Source organism: Petromyzon marinus, chromosome 46 (assembly GCF_048934315.1).
Source record: "Petromyzon marinus isolate PM22_M1 ecotype Great Lakes invasive population chromosome 46, UKy_Petmar_22M1.pri1.0, whole genome shotgun sequence".
Classification (NCBI taxonomy): domain Eukaryota; kingdom Metazoa; phylum Chordata; class Hyperoartia; order Petromyzontiformes; family Petromyzontidae; genus Petromyzon; species Petromyzon marinus.
In genome coordinates, this window is record NC_133712.1 from 12,264,184 (window position 1) to 12,287,657 (window position 23,474).

The 23,474-nt window shown below is 55.2% G+C and overlaps 1 protein-coding gene across 1 annotated transcript; it reads right to left on the reverse strand.

The window, feature by feature from the left end:
- Nucleotides 1-1,212: 1,212 nt before the first annotated feature.
- On the reverse strand, nt 1,213-21,774 carry LOC116952360 (myoD family inhibitor domain-containing protein-like). The gene is made up of 5 exons (XM_076074123.1): nt 21,735-21,774; nt 20,806-20,979; nt 4,980-5,060; nt 4,885-4,919; nt 1,213-4,812 (listed from the first exon to the last, which is right to left on the reverse strand). The coding sequence occupies exons 1-5, from the start codon at nt 21,772-21,774 to the stop codon at nt 4,702-4,704; spliced, it is 441 nt and encodes a 146-aa protein (XP_075930238.1). The 3' UTR covers nt 1,213-4,701.
- Nucleotides 21,775-23,474: the final 1,700 nt, after the last annotated feature.

Genomic DNA, 23,474 nt, shown 5'->3' on the forward strand with positions numbered 1-23,474 from the left:
AGCAGAGGACTCACTCCGAATCAGTCGAGCGGCATTATCTTTTCATCGGTTGCGTAATGCTGTGTGGAAGCTACCTGGTCTGTCGCTCCGCACGAAGCTTCAGATCTTCTCGGCCACAGTCAATCCATCCCTTCTCTGTGCTTGCGAAACGTGGACCCCCTAATGGAACATCTTCACCGGTTAGAAACATTTTCGCTGGCCTGCCTACAATCCATCCTGGGTTTAACTAGGCTGGATTGTGTGAGCTCACAAATCCTTGCAAGATCTGGACTAAGTCCCATCGGTGAGCTCTTTTCGGCAGGCAATGCTGCTTTGGCTGGGTCATGTAGCCTGCATGCCCAGCCACCGCATGCCTAAACAGCTTTTGTTCGGCCGGATCGAGGGGGCGAAACGGGCGCGGCACGGGCTAGAGAAGAGATGGAGTGATGTGGTACAGGAGGACGTGGAGCTGAGTGGACTTGCCGATAACTGGTGCCAGCGCTGTCAAGATCGGCCTGTGTGGATGAGGCTCGTGAAGGACGCTACTGGGCAGTTGGAGGCAGTCGCCCTCCAACAACAACGGAGGGCGGACGAGCGACGCTCACAACAACGACCAGAGCGCCGGGTGGATAAAGCACAGCAGGTTGGCACAGTAATGGGCACAGGTGGTGCATCAGCCAGTCATTTCAGTCAGTCGACCCGTGGCACCTGGGTCTGCCCCGTGACCTCCTGCCGGCGGGCGTTCGACACTTCACGTGGCCTCAACGTGTACCTAGCCTGGCACAAGCGTCGTGGTGACGTCACTGCCACTTCGTGGCGCTACACACACACAGACACGCGCACGCACACACGCACGCACACACGCGCACAAAGACAAAGACAAAGATCCCCCGTATAGCCTTAACAGACTGTAGGGGCAAGTGCTGTTAGCGAGCACCTATGAAGGCCGGAACGGTACACGAGGGGGTGGGTGGCCAGCACCACGCCCGACCGCCTTTGTCTCCCTAGTGACGATGTTTACACACCGCACCAGGTACTCATTTGAGGCTGAGTCGACCTAGGGGAGGCCCGGGACCGGTTCAGATAATCGTCACTGGTGTTGGCCGTGAGCAGGAATCGAACCCGGGTCGCCAGGTTCATAGCGCAGCGCGCTAACCGCTACACTACCGCTCCCGCGCACGCACACACACACACGCGCACACACACACGAACACACACACAGACAGACGCACGCGAGTTTGTGATGTTTATTCCATACATTTATCACCGCCGAACGGACGGGGCGAGTCTGACGCCGTGGATGGGTGGGGGGGAAACAACACAGCGGTCCTCTCGAGAGCCGAATGGTCACTCCAAATTAATCAACAACAACAAACAAACATCAATAAGCCACCTTCTCCTCGACGAGCAAAACCGTAACGTCTCTCGCCCGTCGCGTTTGCTGCGATTCCTTTAATCGTAAGAATATTTATCCTGGAGAAATCCGAGGAGCTGTGAAGCTCTTTGTCACAAATGTCCAGTATCGCAGATCGATTGGGACAGACATCGATCCCTACAGGGGCTGATGTCCAAACACGTGCGAGAAGAACTCACCGCAATCAGAGCAATCCCCTCGCCACGGTGGCTAGATGTTAACTACCTCGCCTGGTATACAGGAGGTCGTGGGTTCGATCCCGACCCTGACGCCTGCTGCTGTATATTTGGAGTTTGTGTCTCTCATTATCATCACGGTGGCTAGGAGATGTTAACTACCTCGCCTGGTATACAGGAGGTCGTGGGTTCGATCCCGACCCTGACGCCTGCTGCTGTATATTTGGAGTTTGCGTGTCTCGCTCTAATCATCATCACGGTGGCTAGGAGATGTTAACTACCTCGCCTGGTATACAGGAGGTCGTGGGTTCGATCCCGACCCTGACGTCTGCTGTTGTATATTTGGAGTTTGCGTGTCTCTCTCTCCCCGTGGTCGCGTGGATTTGTCTCCGGGTCCTTCGGTTTTTTCTCCCTCCACATTTAGAATGAACGTCACGCGTTTAGCGTTTTTCGCTGTTGCTATAAATGTCCACGCGATTAAGCCACTTTCGTTGAGCGATCATTTGTGGTGGCGAGGTCGCTTCTGAAAAACAGCTGCATAGCTCAGTGAGCCTTACCTGGTCAAATAAAACATCGGGTTTCTTTTAGTAATAGTTTAACGTAGTCTCGTAACCGAGAACGTATAACCGGCTGTCAGTAGTTCACATTTCCCAACTTTTTCTCTCCTAACCCTCCCGCGTCCAGTTTTATAGTGTTTTTGTATAACAACAAAAATAACAACAACAACAACAACGATGATGATGACGATGATGAAAAAACTTTGTAAAATAATTTATAAAGCGGAGAGAATGAGAGAGTGCGGCGATCCGATCTCAACCGATCCGCTCGGCTGCGCGATGGTGTCGGGGGCGAAACCCCAACAGCGGCAGCAGCAGCGATGTTTATTGTTGTTGTTGACGATGTTGTTGTTGTTGTTGTTCAGGAGCTCGATGCCAATGTCGAGGTCTGCTGCTGCTGCTGCTGCTCGCCAAGACGAGAGGGCTTCAGCCCAGGGAGAGAGCTCACGTGGTGACGCTCGCTGCTGCTCCTCCTCCTCCTCCTGCTGCTGCGGTGATGGAGCGCAGACAGCGGCGGTGTTTGCCATACGGCCTCTGTGGGTCTCTATGAATCTCTATGGGTCTCTATGTATCTCTATGGGTCTCTATGTATCTCTACGGATCTCTATGGGTCTCTATGAATCTCTATGGGTCTCTATGGGTATCTATGAATCTCTATGGGTCTCTATTGGTCTCTATGTATCTCTATGGGTCTCTATGTATCTCTATGGGTCTCTGGGTCTCTATGTATCTCTATGGGTCTCTATGTATCTGTACGGGTTTCTATGGGTCTCTATGTATCTCTATGGGTCTCTATGTATCTCTATGGGTCTATATGTATCTCTATGGGTCTCTATGTATCTCTACGGGTCTCTATGGGTCTCTATGTATCTCTATGGGTCTCCATGGGTCTCTACGGGTCTCTATGTATCTCTATGGGTCTCTATGTATCTCTATAGGTCTCTATGGGTCTCTATGAATCTCTATGGGTCTCTATGGGTATCTATGAATCTATGTGTATCTCTATGGGTCGCTATCTATCTCTACAGGTCTCTATGCATCTCTATGGGTCTCTATGTATCTCTATGCGTCTCTATGTATCATTATAGGTCTCTATGGGTGTCTATGTATCTCTATGGGTCTGTATGGCTATATTCCTCTATGTGTCTCTATGGGTTTACGATCGGGTGCATATTTTGTTGCATTGCCACCATCACACTCCTGTGGCTGGTCTTTGATTGAAGTGGCGGTGACGCTAGTACAGCGCTTCTTGTGCCAGGCTAGGTGCGCCTTGTGGGAGGCTCGCGGCTGCTGGCAGGAGGCCCAGGGGTTGACTCACTGAGATGGTCGGAAGACGGCAACTCGCCCACACATAGCGCCACCACCACCGCAACCACCACCACCACCACAACCACCACCATAATCACAACCACCACCACCACCGCCACGACCACATCCACCACAACCACCACAACCATCGCCACCACCGTCACCACAACTACCACCACCACCGCCACCACCACCACAACCACCGCAACCACCACCACCGCCACCACAACCACCACCGCCACCACCACCGCCACCACAACCACCGCAACCACCACCACCGCCACCACAACCACCGCAACCACCGCCACCACCCCAAACACACACAACGACAAACACACAAAGACAAACACACAAAGACATACACACAAAGACAAACACACACAACGACACACACACAGACAGACACACACTTGAAGCAAGGCACCGATGGGCAATGGAGCATTCGCTAGGAGTCATTGTCACCATGGAGACAGCCAGATGTCATTGTCACTATGGAGACAGGCAGATGTCCTCATCACTATGGAGACAGCTAGGTGTCATTGTCGCTATAGAGACAGCTAGGTGTCATTGTCGCTATGGAGACAGCTAGGTGTCATTGTCACTATGGAGACAGGCAGATGTCCTCATCACTATGGAGACAGCTAGGTGTCATTGTTACTATGAAGACAGCCAGATGTCCTCATCACTATGGAGACAGCCAGATGTCATTGTCACTATGGAGACAGGCAGATGTCATTGTTACTATGGAGACAGGCAGATGTCCTCGTCTCTATGGAGACAGGCAGATGTCCTCATCACTATGGAGACAGCTAGGTGTCATTGTCGCTATGGAGACAGCTAGGTGTCATTATCACTATGGAGACAGGCAGATGTCATTGTCACTATGGAGACAGGCAGATGTCCTCGTCTCTATGGAGACAGCCAGATGTCATTGTCACCATGGAGACAGCCAGATGTCATTGTCACCATGGAGACAGGCAGATGTCATTGTCACCATGGAGACAGCCAGATGTCATTGTCTCTATGAAGACAGCCAGATGTCATTGTCGCTATGGAGACAGGCAGATGTCATTGTTACTATGGAGACAGGCAGGTGTCATTGTCACCATGGAGACAGCCAGATGTCATTGTCGCTATGGAGACAGCCAGATGTCCTCGTCTCTATGGAGACAGCCAGATGTCATTGTCGCTATGAAGACAGCCAGATGTCATTGTCGCTATGGAGACAGCCAGATGTCCTCGTCACTCGGAGGCAGTGCGATGCCGTCTAGGAGGCCAGGCAGATGCCGCAGCACTCGAAGCAGATCTCGAGGCAGTCGGACGAGTCGCAGCAGCCCTCGAGCAATCCGCAGTCGCAGTCGCACTCCTCCCCACACTCCTCCCCCCCTCCTCCCCCCGCTCCTCCCCCCCCTCCTCCTGCTGCTCCCCCTGCTGCTGCTGCTGCCGTTGCAGCCGTGCAGCAGCAGCAGCAGGCGGCTCCGGCTCCTCTGGCGGCAGCGTCTGTGCGACCGCCACCGCCACCACCACCGCCACCACCACCGCCACCTCCACCACACTCGCAGACGAGTCGGCAGAGAGTGAGGAACTCGCAGAAGAGGCACGCGAGGATGCAGCGAGCGCAGCAGTCTGCGTGCGCGTAGGGGGGAGGGGGAGGGGAGACGGCGGCGTGGTTAGCGGGGTCAGCGGGTCAGTGGGTCAGTGGGTCAGTGGGTCAACAGGCGGGTCGGTGAGTGGGGCAGTGAGTGGTGGGTCGGTGAGTGGGGCAGTGAGTGGTGGGTCGGTGAGTGGGGCAGTGAGTGGTGGGTCGGTGAGTGGGGCAGTGAGTGGTGGGTCGGTGAGTGGGGCAGTGAGTGGTGGGTCGGTGAGTGGGGCAGTGAGTGGTGGGTCGGTGAGTGGGGCAGTGAGTGGTGGGTCGGTGAGTGGGGCAGTGAGTGGTGGGTCGGTGAGTGGGGCAGTGAGTGGTGGGTCGGTGAGTGGGGCAGTGAGTGGTGGGTCGGTGAGTGGGGCAGTGAGTGGTGGGTCGGTGAGTGGGGCAGTGAGTGGTGGGTCGGTGAGTGGGGCAGTGAGTGGTGGGTCGGTGAGTGGGTCAGTGAGTGGTGGGTCGGTGAGTGGGGCAGTGAGTGGTGGGTCGGTGAGTGGGGCAGTGAGTGGTGGGTCGGTGAGTGGGGCAGTGAGTGGTGGGTCGGTGAGTGGGGCAGTGAGTGGTGGGTCGGTGAGTGGGTCAGTGAGTGGTGGGTCGGTGAGTGGAGCAGTGAGTGGTGGGTCGGTGAGTGGGGCAGTGAGTGGTGGGTCAGTGAGCGGGGCAGTGAGTGGTGGGTCGGTGAGCGGGGCCAGCAGTTTAAGTCGGTGGATCAGTCGGTCAGTGAGTGGATGAGTCGATGGACGAGTGAGTCGGCGGATCAGTGAATGGGTGAGGCAGTGGATGGGTGAGCGAGTGAGCCACTGGGACGAATGGATTGTTCCGCGGGTGAGTGGCTGAGTGAGTGAATTGGTGGTGGGTCGATGGGTGGTGAGTGGGTGGGTGGGTCAGTGGGTGGGCTGGGTTTTGGGTCAATTGGTGAGTCAGCGGATCAATTGACACATCACTTTGGCCAGTGGGTTACAGAGAGAGGGAGGGAGGGGGGCGAGGGAGCCGGTGTTTGGTGTCGAGTCAGTGAAGCTCACTTCACGAATGCTGGCCCCAATCCCAGCTCCAACTCCCAGCAAAAACAAACACGGGCGCATGTGGCCACATGCGGTGGCATGGGAACACAGACGCACACAGACACATACAGACACACAGAACCACACACAGACACACACAGACACACACACAGACACACACAGACACACAGACACACACAGACACACACCACCAACACCACCAACACCAACACCACCACCAACACCACCAACACCACCACAAATACCACCACCAACACCACCAACACCACCAACACCAACACCCCCAACACCACCACCAACACCACCACCAACACCACCACCAACACCACACCCACCACCAACACCACCACCAACACCACCATCACCAACACCAACACCACCACCAACACCACTACCACCACCAACAACACCACGACCACCAACACCACCACCAACACCACCACCAACACCACCACCAACACCACACCCACCACCAACACCACCACCAACACCACCACCAACACCACCAACACGAACACCACCACCCCCAACACCACCACCAACACCACCACCACCACCACCAACACCACCACACCCACCACCAACACCACCACCAACACCACCACCAACACCACCACCAATACCACCACCACGACCACCACCACCACCAACACCACCAACACCACCACCACCAACACCACCAACAACAGCACCAACACCACCAACCCCACCAACAACACCAACACCACCAACAACACCAACACCAACACCACCAACACCACGACCACCACCAACACCACCACCAACACCACCACCAACACCACCACACCCACCACCAACACCACCACACCCACCACCAACACCACCACACCCACCACCACCACCACCACCAACACCACCAAAACCACCACCACCACCAACACCACCACCACCAACACCACCACCACCAACACCACCACCAACACCACCAACATCACCACCAACACCACCACCAACACCACTACCACCACCAACACCACCACCAACACGACCACCAACACCACCAACACCACCACCAACACCACCACACCCACCACCAACACCACCACCACCAACACCACCACCACCAACACCACCACCAACACCACCACCACAACACCACCACCAACACCACTACCAACACCACCACACCCACCATCAACACCACTACCACCAACACCATCACCACCAACACCACCACCACCAACACCACCACCACCAACACCACCAACACCACCAACACCACCACCAACACCACCAACACCACCACCAACACCACCACACCCACCACCAACACCACCACCACCAACACCACCAACACCACCACCAACACCACCAACACCACCACACCCACCACCAACACCACCAACACCACCACCACCACCAATACCACCACCAACACCACCACCACCACCAACACCACCACCAACACCACCACCAACACCACCAACACCACCACACCCACCACCAACACCACCACCAACACCACCAACACCACCACCACCAACACCACCAACACCACCACCACCAACACCAACACCACCACCAACCCCACCACATCCACCACCAACCCCACCACCACCAACACCACACCCACCACCAACACCACCACCAACACTACCATCACCAACACCACCACCACCAACACCAACACAACCACCAACACCACTACCACCACCAAAAACACCACGACCACCAACACCACCACCAACACCACCAACACCACCACCAACACCACACCCACCACCAACACCAACACCACCACCAACACCACCAACACGAACACCACCACCCCCAACACCACCACCAACACCACCACCACCACCAACACCACCACACCCACCACCAACACCACCACCACCACCAACACCACCACCAACACCACCACCAACACCACCACCAATACCACCACCACCACCAACACCACCACCAACACCACCAACACCACCACCACCACCAACAGCACCAACACTACCAACACCACCAACACCACCACCAACACCACCGACACCACCACCAACACCACCACACCCACCACCACCACCAACACCACCACCAATACCACCACCACGACCACCACCAACACCACCACCAACACCACCAACACCACCACCACCACCAACAGCACCAACACCACCAACACCACCAACACCACCACCAACAACAGCAACAACACCACCACACCCACCACCAACACCACCACCACCAACACCACCAACACCACCACCAACACCACCACCAATACCACCACCACGACCACCACCAACACCACCACCAACACCACCAACACCACCACCACCACCAACACCACCACCACCAACAGCACCAACACCACCAACACCACCAACAACACCAACACCACCAACAACACCAACACCACCAACACCACGACCACCACCAACACCACCACCAACACCACCACCAACACCACCGACACCACCACCAACACCACCACACCCACCACCAACACCACCACCAACACCACCAACACCACCACCACCAACATCACCACCAACACCACCACCAACACCACTACCACCACCAACACCACCACCAACACCACCACCAACACCACCACACCCACCACCAACACCACCACCAACACCACCACCACCAACACCACCAACACCAACACCACTACCAACACCACCACACCCACCATCAACACCACTACCACCAACACCATCACCACCAACACCACCACCACCAACACCACCAACACCACCAACACCACCACCAACACCACCAACACCACCACCAACACCACCACACCCACCACCAACACCACCAACACCACCAACACCACCACCAACACCACCAACACCACCACACCCACCACCAACACCAACACCACCACACCCACCACCAACACCACCACCAACACCACCAACACCACCACCACCAACACCACCACAACACCACCACCAACCCCACCACATCCACCACCAACCCCACCACCAACCCCACCAACACCACCACCACCAACACCACCACCACCACCACCAACACCATCACCAACACCACCACCAACACCACCACCACCAACACCACGACCAACACCACCAACACTACCACCAACACTAACACGACCACCAACACCACCACCACCAACACCACCACCAACACCACCACCAACACCAACACCACCACCAACACCACCAACACCACCAACACCACCACCAACACCACCACCAACACCACCAACACCACCAACACCACCACCAACACCACCAACACCACCAACACCACCAACACCACCACCAACACCACCACCAACACCACCACCTACACCACCACCAACACCACCACCACCACCAACACCACCACCAACACCACCAAGACCACCACCACCAACACCACCAACACCACCAATACCACCAACACCACCAACACCACCACCAACACCACACCCACCACCAACACCACCACCACCAACCCCACCACCACCACCACCAACCCCACCACCAACACCACCACCAACACCACCACCAACCCCACCACACCCACCAACACCAACACCACCACAAACACCAACACCACCACCAACACCATCACCACCAACACCACCACCAACACCAACACCACCACACCCACCACCAACACCACCACCAACCCCACCATCACCACACCCACCACCAACACCACCACCAACACCAACCCCACCACACCCACCACCAACCCCACCAACACCACCACCAACAGCACCAACACCACCAACACCACCAACAACACCAACACCACCAACAACACCAACACCACCACCACCAACACCACGACCACCACCAACACCACCACCAACACCACCACCAACACCACCGACACCACCACCAACACCACCACACCCACCACCAACACCACCACCAACACCACCAACACCACCACCACCAACATCACCACCAACACCACCACCAACACCACTACCACCACCAACACCACCACCAACACCACCACCAACACCACCACCAACACCACCACACCCACCACCAACACCACCACCAACACCACCACCACCAACACCACCAACACCAACACCACTACCAACACCACCACACCCACCATCAACACCACTACCACCAACACCATCACCACCAACACCACCAACACCACCAACACCACCACCACCAACACCACCAACACCACCACCAACACCACCAACACCACCACCAACACCACCACACCCACCACCAACACCACCAACACCACCAACACCACCACCAACACCACCACACCCACCACCAACACCAACACCACCACACCCACCACCAACACCACCACACCCACCACCAACACCACCACCAACACCACCAACACCACCACCACCAACACCACCACAACACCACCACCAACCCCACCACATCCACCACCAACCCCACCACCAACCCCACCAACACCACCACCACCAACACCACCACCACCAACACCATCACCAACACCACCACCACCAACACCACCACCACCACCAACACCACCACCACCAACACCACCACCAACACCACCAACACCACCACCAACACTAACACGACCACCAACACCACCACCACCAACACCACCACCAACACCACCACCAACACCAACACCACCACCAACACCACCAACACCACCAACACCACCACCAACACCACCACCAACACCACCAACACCACCACCAACACCACCAACACCACCAACACCACCAACACCACCACCAACACCACCACCAACACCACCACCTACACCACCACCAACACCACCACCACCAACACCACCACCAACACCACCAACACCACCACCACCAACACCACCAACACCACCAATACCACCAACACCACCAACACCACCACCAACACCACACCCACCACCAACACCACCACCACCAACCCCACCACCACCACCACCAACCCCACCACCAACACCACCACCAACACCACCACCAACCCCACCACACCCACCAACACCAACACCACCACAAACACCAACACCACCACCAACACCATCACCACCAACACCACCACCAACACCAACACCACCACACCCACCACCAACACCACCACCAACCCCACCATCACCACACCCACCACCAACACCACCACCAACCCCACCACACCCACCACCAACACCACCAACACCACCAACACCACCACCAACACCACCACCAATACCACCACCACCACACCCACCACCAACACCACCACCACCACCACCAACACCACCATCACCACACCCACCACCAACACCACCACCAACACCAACCCCACCACACCCACCACCAACACCACCAACACCAACAACACCACCAATACCACCACTAACACCACCACCAACACCACCACCAACACCAACCCCACCACACCCACCACCAACACCACCACCAACACCACCACCAACACCATCACCAACACCACCAACACCACCAACTACGACCACACCCACCACCACCACAAACACCACCAACACCACCAACCCCACCACCAACCCCACCAACACCACCAACACCACCACTAACACCACCAACACCAACACCACCAACACCACCAACTCCACCAACACCACCACCAACCACTACCACACCCACCACCAACACCACCACCAACACCACCACGAACACCACCACCAACACCACCACCACCACCAAGCCCCACCAACCCCACCACACCCACCAACACCAACACCACCACACTTTCCTCCCACCTTCTCCGTCTTTCTGTTGTTTGTTGGGGAGCGCCCCCCCAACTCGCCCATCGCTCATCGACCTCCGCCCTCTCTGGTGCTGTCCAGCGGTGGTGGTGGCGGTGGTGGCGGTGGTGGCGGTGGTGGCCGTGGTGCTGCTGGTGGTGGTGACCCCGCGTTGACCCGCGCCGATTCGCGTGGCCGCAGGCGGCACCAGCACCACGGCCGTGGCGGTGACCGCCGCTGCACTGGCGGCGACAGCGGCTGTGGTCGACGTTGTGGTTGTTGTGGTGGTTGTGGTGGTTGTGGTGGTTGTTGTCGAGGTGGTGGTGGTTGAGCGGGAGCCTCGTTCGTGGTTGGCCCTGGCCACGTCCCCGTTGCTCAGCAGAGGGTTGCCGTCCGGAACGTCGTACCTCGTGGTGCCCGAGCAGGTTCCCAGAGGCGGAGACGAGACGTGGCCTGCACGGAAGATGGCATACGCATCGTCGTCATTGTTTTCATCATCATTGTGATCATCATTGTGATCATCATTGTGATCAGCATCAGTGTCATTGCCATTGTCAACTTCATCATTAGCATCAGTGTCATTATCAGTGTGATCATCAGTGTCATCAACATCAGTGGCATCATCATCAGTGCCATCATCATCATCAGTTCATCATCATCATCAGTGTCATCATGTTCAGTGTCATCATCAACATCAGTGTCATCATCATCAATGTCATCATCACCATCAGTGTCATCATCATCAGTGTCATCATCATCAGTGTCATCATCATCGTCAGTGTCATCAGTGTCATCATCACCATCACTGTCATCATCAGTGTCATCATCATCAGTGTCATCATCATCATCAGTGTTATCATCACCATCAGTGTCATCATCATCAGTGTAATCACCATCATCATCAGTGTCATCATCACCATCAGGGTAATCATCATCAGTGTCATCATCACCATCAGTGTCCTCATCATCTTCATTATCAGTGTAATCATCATCAGTGTCATCATCACCATCAGTGTCCTCATCATCAGTGTAATCATCATCATCAGTGTCATCATCACCATCAGTGCCATCATCATCAGTGTCATCATCACCATCAGTGTCATCATCATCATCAGTGTCATCATCATCAGTGTCATCATCACCATCAGTGTCATCATCAGTGTAATCATCATTGCCACCAGCATCATTGTGATCATCGTCATCATTGTCATCATCTTCATATTCACCATCAGTGTCATGATCATCATCATTGTCATCATCAGTCATCATCAATACGTGTTTTGTGCAGTCATTCGTGGCCGGGCTGAGACCATCAACTCACCACCCTTGATAAACCGGTTCACTCCCAACTCGAACGCCGTGACTGTGTGGGTCTCTCTGTGCTCCTCTCGTCTCTATGTTAACCTTATTGGTCTCTGTGTGAGTCTATGGATATCTGTGTGAGTGTATTGGTCTCTATATGTAAGTCTATGGGTATCTGTGAATCTATGGGTCTCTGTGTTAGTCATTGGTCTCTGTGTGAATCTATGTGTCTCTGTGTGAGTCTATGGGTCTCTATGTGAGTCTATGAGTCTCTATGTGAGTCTATGTGTCTCTGTGTGAGTCTATGTGTCTCTGTAAGTCTATGGGTCTCTGTGTGAGTCTCTGTGTCTCTGTGTGAGTCTATGGGTTTCTGTGTGAGTCTATGAGTCTCTATGTGAGTCTATGTGTCTCTGTGTGAGTCTATGTGTCTCTGTGTGAGTCTATGGGTCTCTGTGTGAGTCTATGGGTATCTGTGAGTCTATGGGTCTCTGTGTTAGTCATTGGTCTCTGTGTGAGTCTATGGGTCTATGTGTGAGTCTATGGGTCTCTGTGTGAGTCTATGGGTCTCTGTGTGAGTCTATGGATATCTGTGTGAGTCTATGTGTCTTTATGTGAGTCTATGGGTCTCTGCGTGAGTCTATGGGTATCTGTGTTAGTCATTCGTCTCTATGTGAATCTATGGGTCTTTGTGTGAGTATATGGGTATTTGTGTGAGTCTATGGGTCTCTGTGTGTGAATCTATGGGTCTCTGTGTGAGTCTATGTGACTCTGTGTGAGTCTATGGATCTCTGTGTGAGTCTATGTGTCTCTGTGTGAGTCTATGTGTCTCTGTGTGAGTCTATGGGCCTCTGTGTGAGTCTATGGATCTCTGTGTGAGTCTATGTGTCTCTGTGTGAGTCTATGTGTCTCTGTGTGAGTCTATGGGTCTCTGTGTGTGAGTCTATGTGTCTCTGTGTGAGTCTATGGGTCTCTCTGTGTAAGTCTATGGGTCTCTGTGTGTCTATGTGTCTCTGTGTGTGAGTCTATGGGTCTCTCTGTGTGAGTCTATGTGTCTATGTGTGAGTCTATGTGTCTCTGTGCGAGTCTATGGGTCTCTGTGTGTGAGTCTATGTGTCTTGTGTGAATCTATGGGTCTCTGTGTGTGAGTCTATAGGTCTCTGTGTGAGTCTATGGGTCTCTGTGTGTCTATGTGTCTCTGTGTGTGAGTCTATGGGTCTTTGTGTGAGTCTATGTGTCTCTGTGTGAGTCTATGGGTCTCTGTGTGAGTCTATGTGTCTCTGTGTGAGTCTATGGGTCTCTGTGTGTCTATGTTTCTCTGTGTGAGTCTATGTGTCTCTGTATGAGTCTATGGGTCTCTGTGTGAGTCTATGGGTCTCTCTGTATGAGTCTATGGGTCTCTGTGTGAGTCTATGGGTCTCTGTGTGTCTATGTGTCTCTGTGTGTGAGTCTATGGGTCTCTGTGTGAGTCTATGTGTCTCTGTGTGAGTCTATGTGTCTCTGTGTGAGTCTATGGGTCTCTGTGTAAGTCTATGGGTCTCTGTGTGAGTCTATGGGTATCTGTGTGAGTCTATGGGTATCTGTGAGTCTATGGATCTCTGTGTTAGTCATTGGTCTCTGTGTGAATCTATGGGTCTCTGTGTGAGTCTGTGTGTCTCTGTGTGAGTCTATGTGTCTCTGTGTGAATCTATGGGGCTCTGTGTGAGTCTATGGGTCTTTGTGTGAGTCTATGTGTCTCTGTGTGTAAGTCTATGTGTCTCTGTGTGAGTCTATGTGTCTATGTGTGTCTATGTGTCTCTGTGTGAGTCTACGTGTCTCTGTGTGTGTCTATGTGTCTCTGTGTGAGTCTATGTGTCTCTGTGTGTGAGTCTGTGTCTCTGTGTGAGTCTACGTGTCTCTGTGTGAGTCTATGTGTATCTGTGTAAGTCTATGTGTCTCTGTGTGTGTGTCTATGTGTCTCTGTGTGTGTATCTATGTGTCTCTGTGTGAGTCTACGTGTCTCTGTGTGAGTCTGTGTCTCTGTGTGAGTCTATGTGTCTCTGTGTGAGTCTATGGGTCTCTATGTGAGTCTATGTGTCTCTGTGTGAGTCTGTGTCTCTGTGTGAGTCTATGGGTCTCTATGTGAGTCTATGGGTCTCTGTGTAAGTCTATGTGTCTCTGTGTGAGTCTATGGGTCTCTGTGTGAGTCTATGAGTCTCTGGGATTGGAACCCCCGGGCTAGGCAGCCTCTCTGCCCTCCGAGCGAGCCGTCTGGCCTCCCGGCGAGTGCTACCCGATTTCAGGCCTAGTCTACCTAGGTGAAGTCCAGTGCAGAGGGTAGCATAATACACCCACCATGTGGAAATGCCGGTTGTCTTTTTTTTGGTAGTTTGACTGCAGGAGAGAGACAGAGTAAGGGATAGTTGTGGCCGGTGTTGTATGTGACCGCTCGGATGGATTCGGGGTTCCGCTGCTGCTGGGAAAGCCAAGCAAAGATCAGAAAAGCGACGAGGGAATATGTCAATACACACAGAGAGAGAGTGAGTGTGTGTGAGAGAGAGAGCGTCAAGGGAGACACGGGGTTGGGCGCCTCCTCCAGCGGAGGACATCTGGAAGTCATTGCTCCCGCCGTGCTCACAACGACCGCCCACGTGTGAACAAGTGCTTCATAGCTCATCGGATTTCTCCTAGGGGAAATATATAAATTCTGAATGTGACTGCTGCTGCTGCTGCTGTTGAGACCCGCTCTGCCACTCTCTCTTGTTCTCCACCACCACCACCACCAAACACCACCTCAACGTCAACTGTCACACCACAACATCGTTCCACGTCACGCATTGATTGTTGTTCTTGTTTCCATCATGATTCGTGTACCGTAAGTACTCGCTGAACGCGCGGTGCCCGCGCTATAACGGGATCTCGCTTAGAACGCGGCGCTTCCATTCGGGAACACTTTTCACACAACGCGGAAGGCGTGCACCGTTAATAACGCGGTTCCTGAGCGGTCAGTGACGAACTACTTTCTTGAGCTGCGCTGGCTGAGCGGAGTGATTTGGTGACTGCATCGTATCTCGCCGAATTGTGTCGTTATCACATTGTGTACGCACGGGGAAACTGTGTTAGCTCATCGCGTGGTTTCGCTTAGCGCGGCACTCTGTCAGGAACGCATCTACCGCGTTAAACGAGGACCGCCCGTGCACGTGCGAGGAGAGACCGCAACCATCAGAGCAATCACCTCGCCACGTTGGCTAAGAGATGTTAAGAGCCTCGCCTGGTATGCAGGAGGTCGTGGGTCCGATCCCGACCCTGACGCCTGCTGCTGTATATTTGGAGTTTGGGGGTCTCTCTCTCATCATCACGGTGGCTAGGAGATGTTAACTATCTCGCCTGGTGTACAGGAAGTCGTGGTTAGATCCTGACCCTGACGCCTGCTGCTGTATATTTGGAGTTTTCGTGTCTCTCTCTCTCATCATCATCACCACAGTGGATAGGAGATGTTAACTACCTCGCCTGGTATACAGGAGGTCGTGGGTTCGATCCCGACCCTGACGCCTGCTGCTGTATATTTGGAGTTCGCGTGTCTCTCTCTCATCATCATCATCATCACGGTGGCTAGGAGATGTTAACTACCTCGCCTGGTGTACAGGAGGTCGTGGGTTCGATCCCGACCCTGACGCCTGCTGCTGTCTATTTGGAGTCTGCGTCTCTCTCTCTCTCATCATCATCACGGTGGCTAGGAGATGTTCACTACCTCGCCTGGTATACAGGAGGTCGTGGGTTCGATCCCGACCCTGACGCATGCTGCCCTGCACGGCGTAGTGTGTTACCAATTGTTATCTTGGTGACTATGGTCCCAGCTGCCGAGAGATCATTGACCAGATCATCCCGTGTAGTTCTTGGCTGATTCCTCACCGTTCTCATGATCATTGCAACTCCACGAGGTGAGATCTTGCATGGAGGCCCAGGCCGAGGGAGATTTACAGTTCTTTTGTGTTTCTTCCATTTGCGAATAATCGCACTAACTGTTGTCACCTTCTCACCAAACTGCTTGGCAATGGTCTTGTAGCCCATTCCAGCCTTGTGTAGGTCTACAATCTTGTCCCTGACATCCTTGGAGAGCTCTTTGGTCTTGGCCATGGTGGAGAGTTTGGAATCTGATTGATTGATTGCTTCTGTGGACAGGTGTCTTTTATACAGGTAACAAGCTGAGATTAGGAGCACTCCCTTTAAGTGTGCTCCTAATCTCAGCTCGTTACCTGTATAAAAGACACCTGTGAGCCAGAAATCTTTCTGATTGAGCGGGGGTCAAATACTTATTTCCCTCATTAAAATGCAAATCAATTTATAACATTTTTGACATGCGTTTTTCTGGATTTTTTTGTTGTTATTCTGTCTCTCACTGTTCAAATAAACCTACCATTCAAATTATAGGCTGATCATTTATTTGTCAGTGGGCAAATGTACAAAATCAGCAGGGGATCAAATACTTTTTCCCTCACTATACATGGTAGCTCTGTGGGCCTGACCTTACAAAATGAAAATAAAATACTTTACTATTCAGTTTCAAAATATACACAAAGACAAAGATCCCCCGTGTAGACTTAACAGACAGTAGGGGCAAGTGCTGTTAGCGAGCAGCAGCTATGAAGGCCGGCACGGCACACGAGGGGGTGGGTGGCCAGCACCACGCCCGGCCGCCTTTGTCTCCCTAGCATCGATGTTTACACGTCGCACCAGGTACTCATTTGAGGCTGAGTCGACCTAGGGGAGCCCCAGGACTGGTTCAGATGATTGTCACTGGGTGTTGGTCGTGAGCGAGAATCGAACCCTTGAACAGGCTGTTTGGGGGCAAGTGCTGTTAGCAGTAGGCGCAGCGTAGCGCTAACCACGACACCACCACTCCCCACAATATACACACAGTCCACACAACAACAACAACCGCCATTCGCCACTAAGAGGCGGTGACGTCACCACGGCGCTTGTGCCAGGCTATGTGCACCTTGAGGCCACGTGAAGTATCGAACGCCCGCTGGCAGGAGGCAGACCCAGGTGCCACGGGTCGATTGAGACGACTGGCTGATGCATCACCTGTGCCCCATACTATGCCAACTCGCTGTGCTTTAGCCACCCGGCGTTCCGCTCGTTGTTGTGAGCGTCGCTCCTCCACCCTCTGTTGTTGTTGGAGGGTGACTGCCTCCAACTGCCCAGTAGCGTCCTTCACGAGCCTCCTCCACAGAGGCCGATCTTGACACCGCTGGTACCAGTCATCGGCAAGTCCACTCAGCTCCACATCCTCCTGTACCACATCACTCCATATCTTCTCTAGCCCGTGCCGCGTCCGTTTAGCCCCTTCGATCCAGCCGAACAAAAGCTGTTTAGGCATGCGGTGACTGGGCATGTGGGCTATATGGCCCAGCCAACGCAGCTTTGTCTGCCGTAGGAGCTCACCGATGGGACTTTGTCCAGATCTTTCAAAGATTTGTGAGCTCCTCACACAATCCAGCCTGGTTAAATCCAGGATGGATCGTAGGCAGGCCAGCCTAAATGTTTCTAACCGGCGAAAATGTTCCATTAGGGGGTCCACGTTTCGCAAGCGTAGAGAAGGGTGACTGTAGCCGAGAAGACCTGAAGCTTCGTGTGGAGCGACAGACCAGGTAGCTTCCACACAGCGTTACGCAATCGATGAAAAGATAATACCGCTCGACTGATTCGGAGTGAGACCTCTGCTGTTAAACTGGAACCGGTCACAGAGCACACTGCCCAGGTAGGGGAAACTCTCCACTCTCTCCACAACTGCCCCATCACCAATTGGGAGTTGTGGGGGTGGAGTGTTCTAAGGTACAAAATACCCAGGCAGGTGCTTAGTTTTGGTGGGGCTGATGGTAAGGCCCCATCTCTTAGTGGCACGCTCCAGTCTCAGTAGCAGCGTCTCCAACTCCTCTGAGTGAGCAGCAATTACCAGATCATCGGCACATAACGTGGTTGAGCAATAGGGAGCCATGCCTCGACCGCACCCGGGCATCGATCAGCCTCCCATTATATCTGTACCAGATGGAAATTCCTCCGGTACAGCTATTGAAGGCTTCACAGTCCACACACACATATATAATTATGGTGTCTCTTGCGTCATGTTCTCCGACCCGTGTGGTTACTGTCAGCTGGCTCTCGGTTGGCGAAATCCGAAGAATGCGCGGCGAGCTTATTTAATAATATAATCATTGCTTTCTCAATACTCCCGCGGAGGGAGCGAGAGACTTTAATTGGTGTTCGAGATGGGCGAGCGACGTTGTTACCGGGGGAGAAAAGACAGCAAGCTGCCGCCCGGGCGTCACGATTACCGCATTCACCCGATTACAAAGACACAGACAAAGATCCCCCGTGTGGCCTGTAACAGACTGTTGGGGCAAGCGCTGTTAGCGAACAACAGCACCGACGAAGGCAGGCACGGCGCACGAAGAGCGTGGCTGGTCGTGCACCACGCCCGGCCGCCTTTGTCTCACCCAGCGGCGATGTTTGCTACGCCACCGCAACCAGGTACTCATTTGAGGCTGAGTCGACCTAGGGGAGGCCCCATGAACCGGCGAGGATGACTGTCACCGGGTGTTGGTGGTGGCCGTGAGCGGGAATCGAACTCGGCTCTACGCCGGTGTCGCAGCGTAGCGCGCTGACCGCTACAACGACCGCCACCCCAACGCCCTCTGCTCTCTGTATTTAAAAAAAAGTTAAATTTGATGGGTTTTCAGTTTATTATTCGGTTTGTACGTGGCCTTCATAGGTGCTCGCTAAAAGCACTTGCCCCAACAGTCTGTTACAGGCTACACGGGGGATCTTTGTCTTTGTACGTGGGGATCAGTAGTGTAGCGGTTAGCGCTACGAACCCGGCGACCCGAGTTCGATTCCTGCTCGCGGCCAACACCGGTGACGTAAATCCGAACCGGTCCTGGGCCTCCTCTAGGTCGACTCGGCCTCAAATGAGTACCTGGTGCGGTGTGTACACATACAACAATGGGGGAGACAAAGGCGGTTTGGGCGTGGTGCTGGCCACCCACCCCTTCGTGTACCGTTCCGGCCTTCATAGGTGCTCGCTAACAGCACTTGCCCCAAAACAGCCTGTCCATGGGGCCGTCCATAAATGACGTCACGCGATTTTGGACGATTTTTGACCCCCCCCCCCTCATCACACGACGTCACAAAAAGTCAGACCCCCCCTCAATTATGACGTCACAAAGCTCTGCCCCCCCTCCCCCCTCAAATCGCTTTAAACTATTGTCATTGTCGTGCGTATTTAATGTGGCGCTGCACTTTGATGTTGTAGGAGAAAACATTTATTAAAAAGTATTTTTAATTAAGTAGAACGTGTTGTCTATATTTATTTAAAGTTGCGAATTTTTATGTGACGTCACATTTCTCAACCCCCCCCCTCGTCACACATCGTCACAAATGTCTGACCCCCCCCCCCAGGTGCGTGACGTCATTTATGGACAGCCCCCAAGGCTACACGGGGCATCTTTGTCTTTGTGTACGAGCAGATCTGTTTAACTTTATCAACACAAGTTTTCGATGTGCCTCTTATAATAATAATATATTTTGTAAATTGTGTATCGGCCACGAATTCCCTTCTTAGGTGAGGCCCTTTAATTTTCCTTTGCGTCGGAAGAAGAAGCGGAGGACGACCCACAACTCCGCGCGAGGTACAAACAACGCACCACCACCACCCCCCACGCCCTGCACAGACGGCTTCAAGAATCCCCATCGCCGCGTGCACTGAGAACTCGCGTACCGTTGCCATGGCGATGCTCCGTCTCCGTGGCAACGCCGGCGGTCCTCCACTGGGGGGCGGGTCCCAGCAGGGGCCGCCGCTGCGTCACCGCGCACGCGAGCTGCCACGCCCCCACGTGCGGCGCCGTCCCCACCCCATCCTCAGCGGCGCAGAGAGCCGTGGGGCTCCGAGAGTCTACAGCGGGGGGGGGGGGGGGGTAACCGGGGGGGGGAGGGGTATGGGGGACACGTGGGACACGGGGACAGGGGGACACGGGGACACGGGGACAGGGGGACACTGGCACACGGGAGACACGGGGATACGGGGACACGGGGGACACGTGGACACGGGGACACGGGGACAGGGGGACACGGGGGACACGTGGACACGGGGACAGGGGGACACGGGGACAGGGGGACACGGGGACAGGGGGACACGGGGACAGGGGGGACACGGGGACACGTGGGACACGGGCACACGGGGGACACGGGGACACGGGGACACGTGGACAGGGGGGACACGGGGGACACGGGGACAGGGGGACACGGGGACACGGGGACGCGGACGCCAAGCGAGCGAGTCAATGTGAAGTCACGGGGGACACGGAGACATCTGCAGAGCTTCTTAGGCGCATGGGAAAAAATATTTGAAATGTCTGAAATTATCTCGCGGAACTTTGAATTTAATTTACGTCTCTTGGCAAACTCGGGGCTACAAATTCCCTTCTCATCACTCAGCCCGCAACCCTTCCTCGTCAGAGGGTGGGGGCTGTGGCATCGAGACAGCACCGCGCTTCGTAATCAGACTTTGTGTTTGTACTGGAGAAATCCGATGAGCTATAAAGCTCCTCTTCGCAGATGTCCTCTAGTTCGCGTGGGCCCCTGTGGTGTCGCTATCCCCGTGTCCCGCGTCCCTCTGTCGCCTTACCCCCGCTGTGTGCCCCTCTCTACCCGAATTCTCGTAACCCCGTGGGCCCCGCGTGTCTCCCATGTGTCCCCCGTGTCCCCCGTGTGTCTCCGTGTGTCCCCCGTGTGTCTCCGTGTGTCCCCGCGTGTCCCCGTGTGTCCCCGCGTGTCCCCCGTGTGTCTCTGTGTGTCTCCGTGTGTCTCCGTGTATCCCCCGTGTGTCCCCCGCGTGTCTCCCGTGTGTCCCCCGCGTGTCCCCGTGTGTCTCCGTGTGTCCCCGTGTGTCTCCGTGTGTCTCCCGTGTGTCCCCCGTGATGTTTCCGTGTGTCCCCGTGTGTCCCCCGTGTGTCCCCCGTGTGTCCCCCGTGTGTCTCCGCGTGTCTCCCATGTGTCTCCGTGTGTCCCCGCGTGTCCCCCCACCTCGTGAGTGTTCGAGGCTGCCAAGCTGTGCGCTCTCTGCCGGGCTGCTCATGGAGTTGTCGCGGTGGCCGGGGGGGGGCGAGAGGTCGCGGGGGGGGGGGGGGGGGCGAGAGGTCGCGGGGGGGGGGGCGAGAGGTCGTGGGGGGGGGCCCACTCCACCCGGCACCGGTCCCGAGGTCGAACCTCAACCACCCCCCCCCCACCACCCCCAGCGGTGCTGCCGACACCGCACGGTGGCACCGGAAGACGCGGGTGTGGGGTCACGACCTCGCGACCTCGTGACCTCGTGTCCTCGGGGCTGGGGTTGTCGGTGACCGGGCGCACGCAGGACCCTCCGACTCCCTTGAACAAAGACAAAGACCCCCCGTGTAGCCTCAACAGACAGTAGGGGCAAGTGCTGTTAGCGAGCAGCACCTGTGAAGGCCGGCACGGCACACGACCAGGGGTGGGTGGCCAGCACCACTCCCGGCCGCCTTTGTCTCCCCTGTTGCGATGTTTACTACACACCGCACCAGGTACTCATTTGAGGCTGAGTCGACCTAGGGGAGGCACCAGGAACGGTTCAGATAATCGTCACTGGGTGTTGGCCGTGAGCGGGAATCGAACCCGGGTCGCCAGGTGCGTACCGTAGCGTAGCGCTAACCACTGCGCCACCGCTCCCTTGAACACACACGCAGACCCTCCGACTCACACGCGCGCACACAAGCTCAAGGTCAATAGGTCATCACGGCCAAATACTTCTTACACCTCTCCATCGCTCGCTTCCTTCCCTCTGCTCGAATCTCGTCGTCGTTGCCGAACTCGCAGGCGGACAGAGCCGCTGCTTGCGACCCCCGTGACCCCGTGTGCCGTACCCCAATCTGTCCCCTTGCTCCCACGTGTCCTCGTGTTGCCCCTGATCCTGTTCAGCCCGGGCTCTGTTATCCCTTCGCGCCGCACTCTCCGATTAGTACGACTGCTTTGTGCCTGCTAAGGTCGAGGTGTAAAACGCTCACGATCTTAGTCGGCAAAAGCAAAACAACAACGACGACATCATCCTGGGCGGTGATGATGATGGTGGTGGTGGTGGTGGCTACGCTGCTGCTGTTGCTGCACGTGGCTGTTGTGACCCAGCGCTATGGAGGCAGCAGCGAGGGTCGGTGGATCACCGCACGCGCAGATGTCTTCGTCATCGTCTTCGTTGTTGTTGTGGTGGTGGTTGAACTCCCTTCTACACGCGGGTTCGCGTCGAGGAGATGGCCGAACTACCCCAGCTCGCCAGGAGAGGGCGGACTCATCGACGTCTGTTTCCGTCCGTACGGGGGATCGAGCGTTGCTCCCTTGCGCGAGGCGTGGGGTTTCTCCACGTGCTCCGGTTTTCTCCCC

Coding starts and splice junctions, on each gene's coding strand:
- LOC116952360 (XM_076074123.1), bottom strand. CDS start 21,774: ATGGGAGACACGCGGGGCCCACGGGGTTACGAGAATTCGG. Junction 20,980..21,734: donor ACGGGGTTACGAGAATTCGG/GTAGAGAGGGGC, acceptor CCCCCGCTGTAG/ACTCTCGGAGCCCCACGGCT. Junction 4,813..4,884: donor GCTGCTGCTGCTGCACGGCT/GCAACGGCAGCA, acceptor GGAGGGGGGGAG/GAGTGTGGGGAGGAGTGCGA.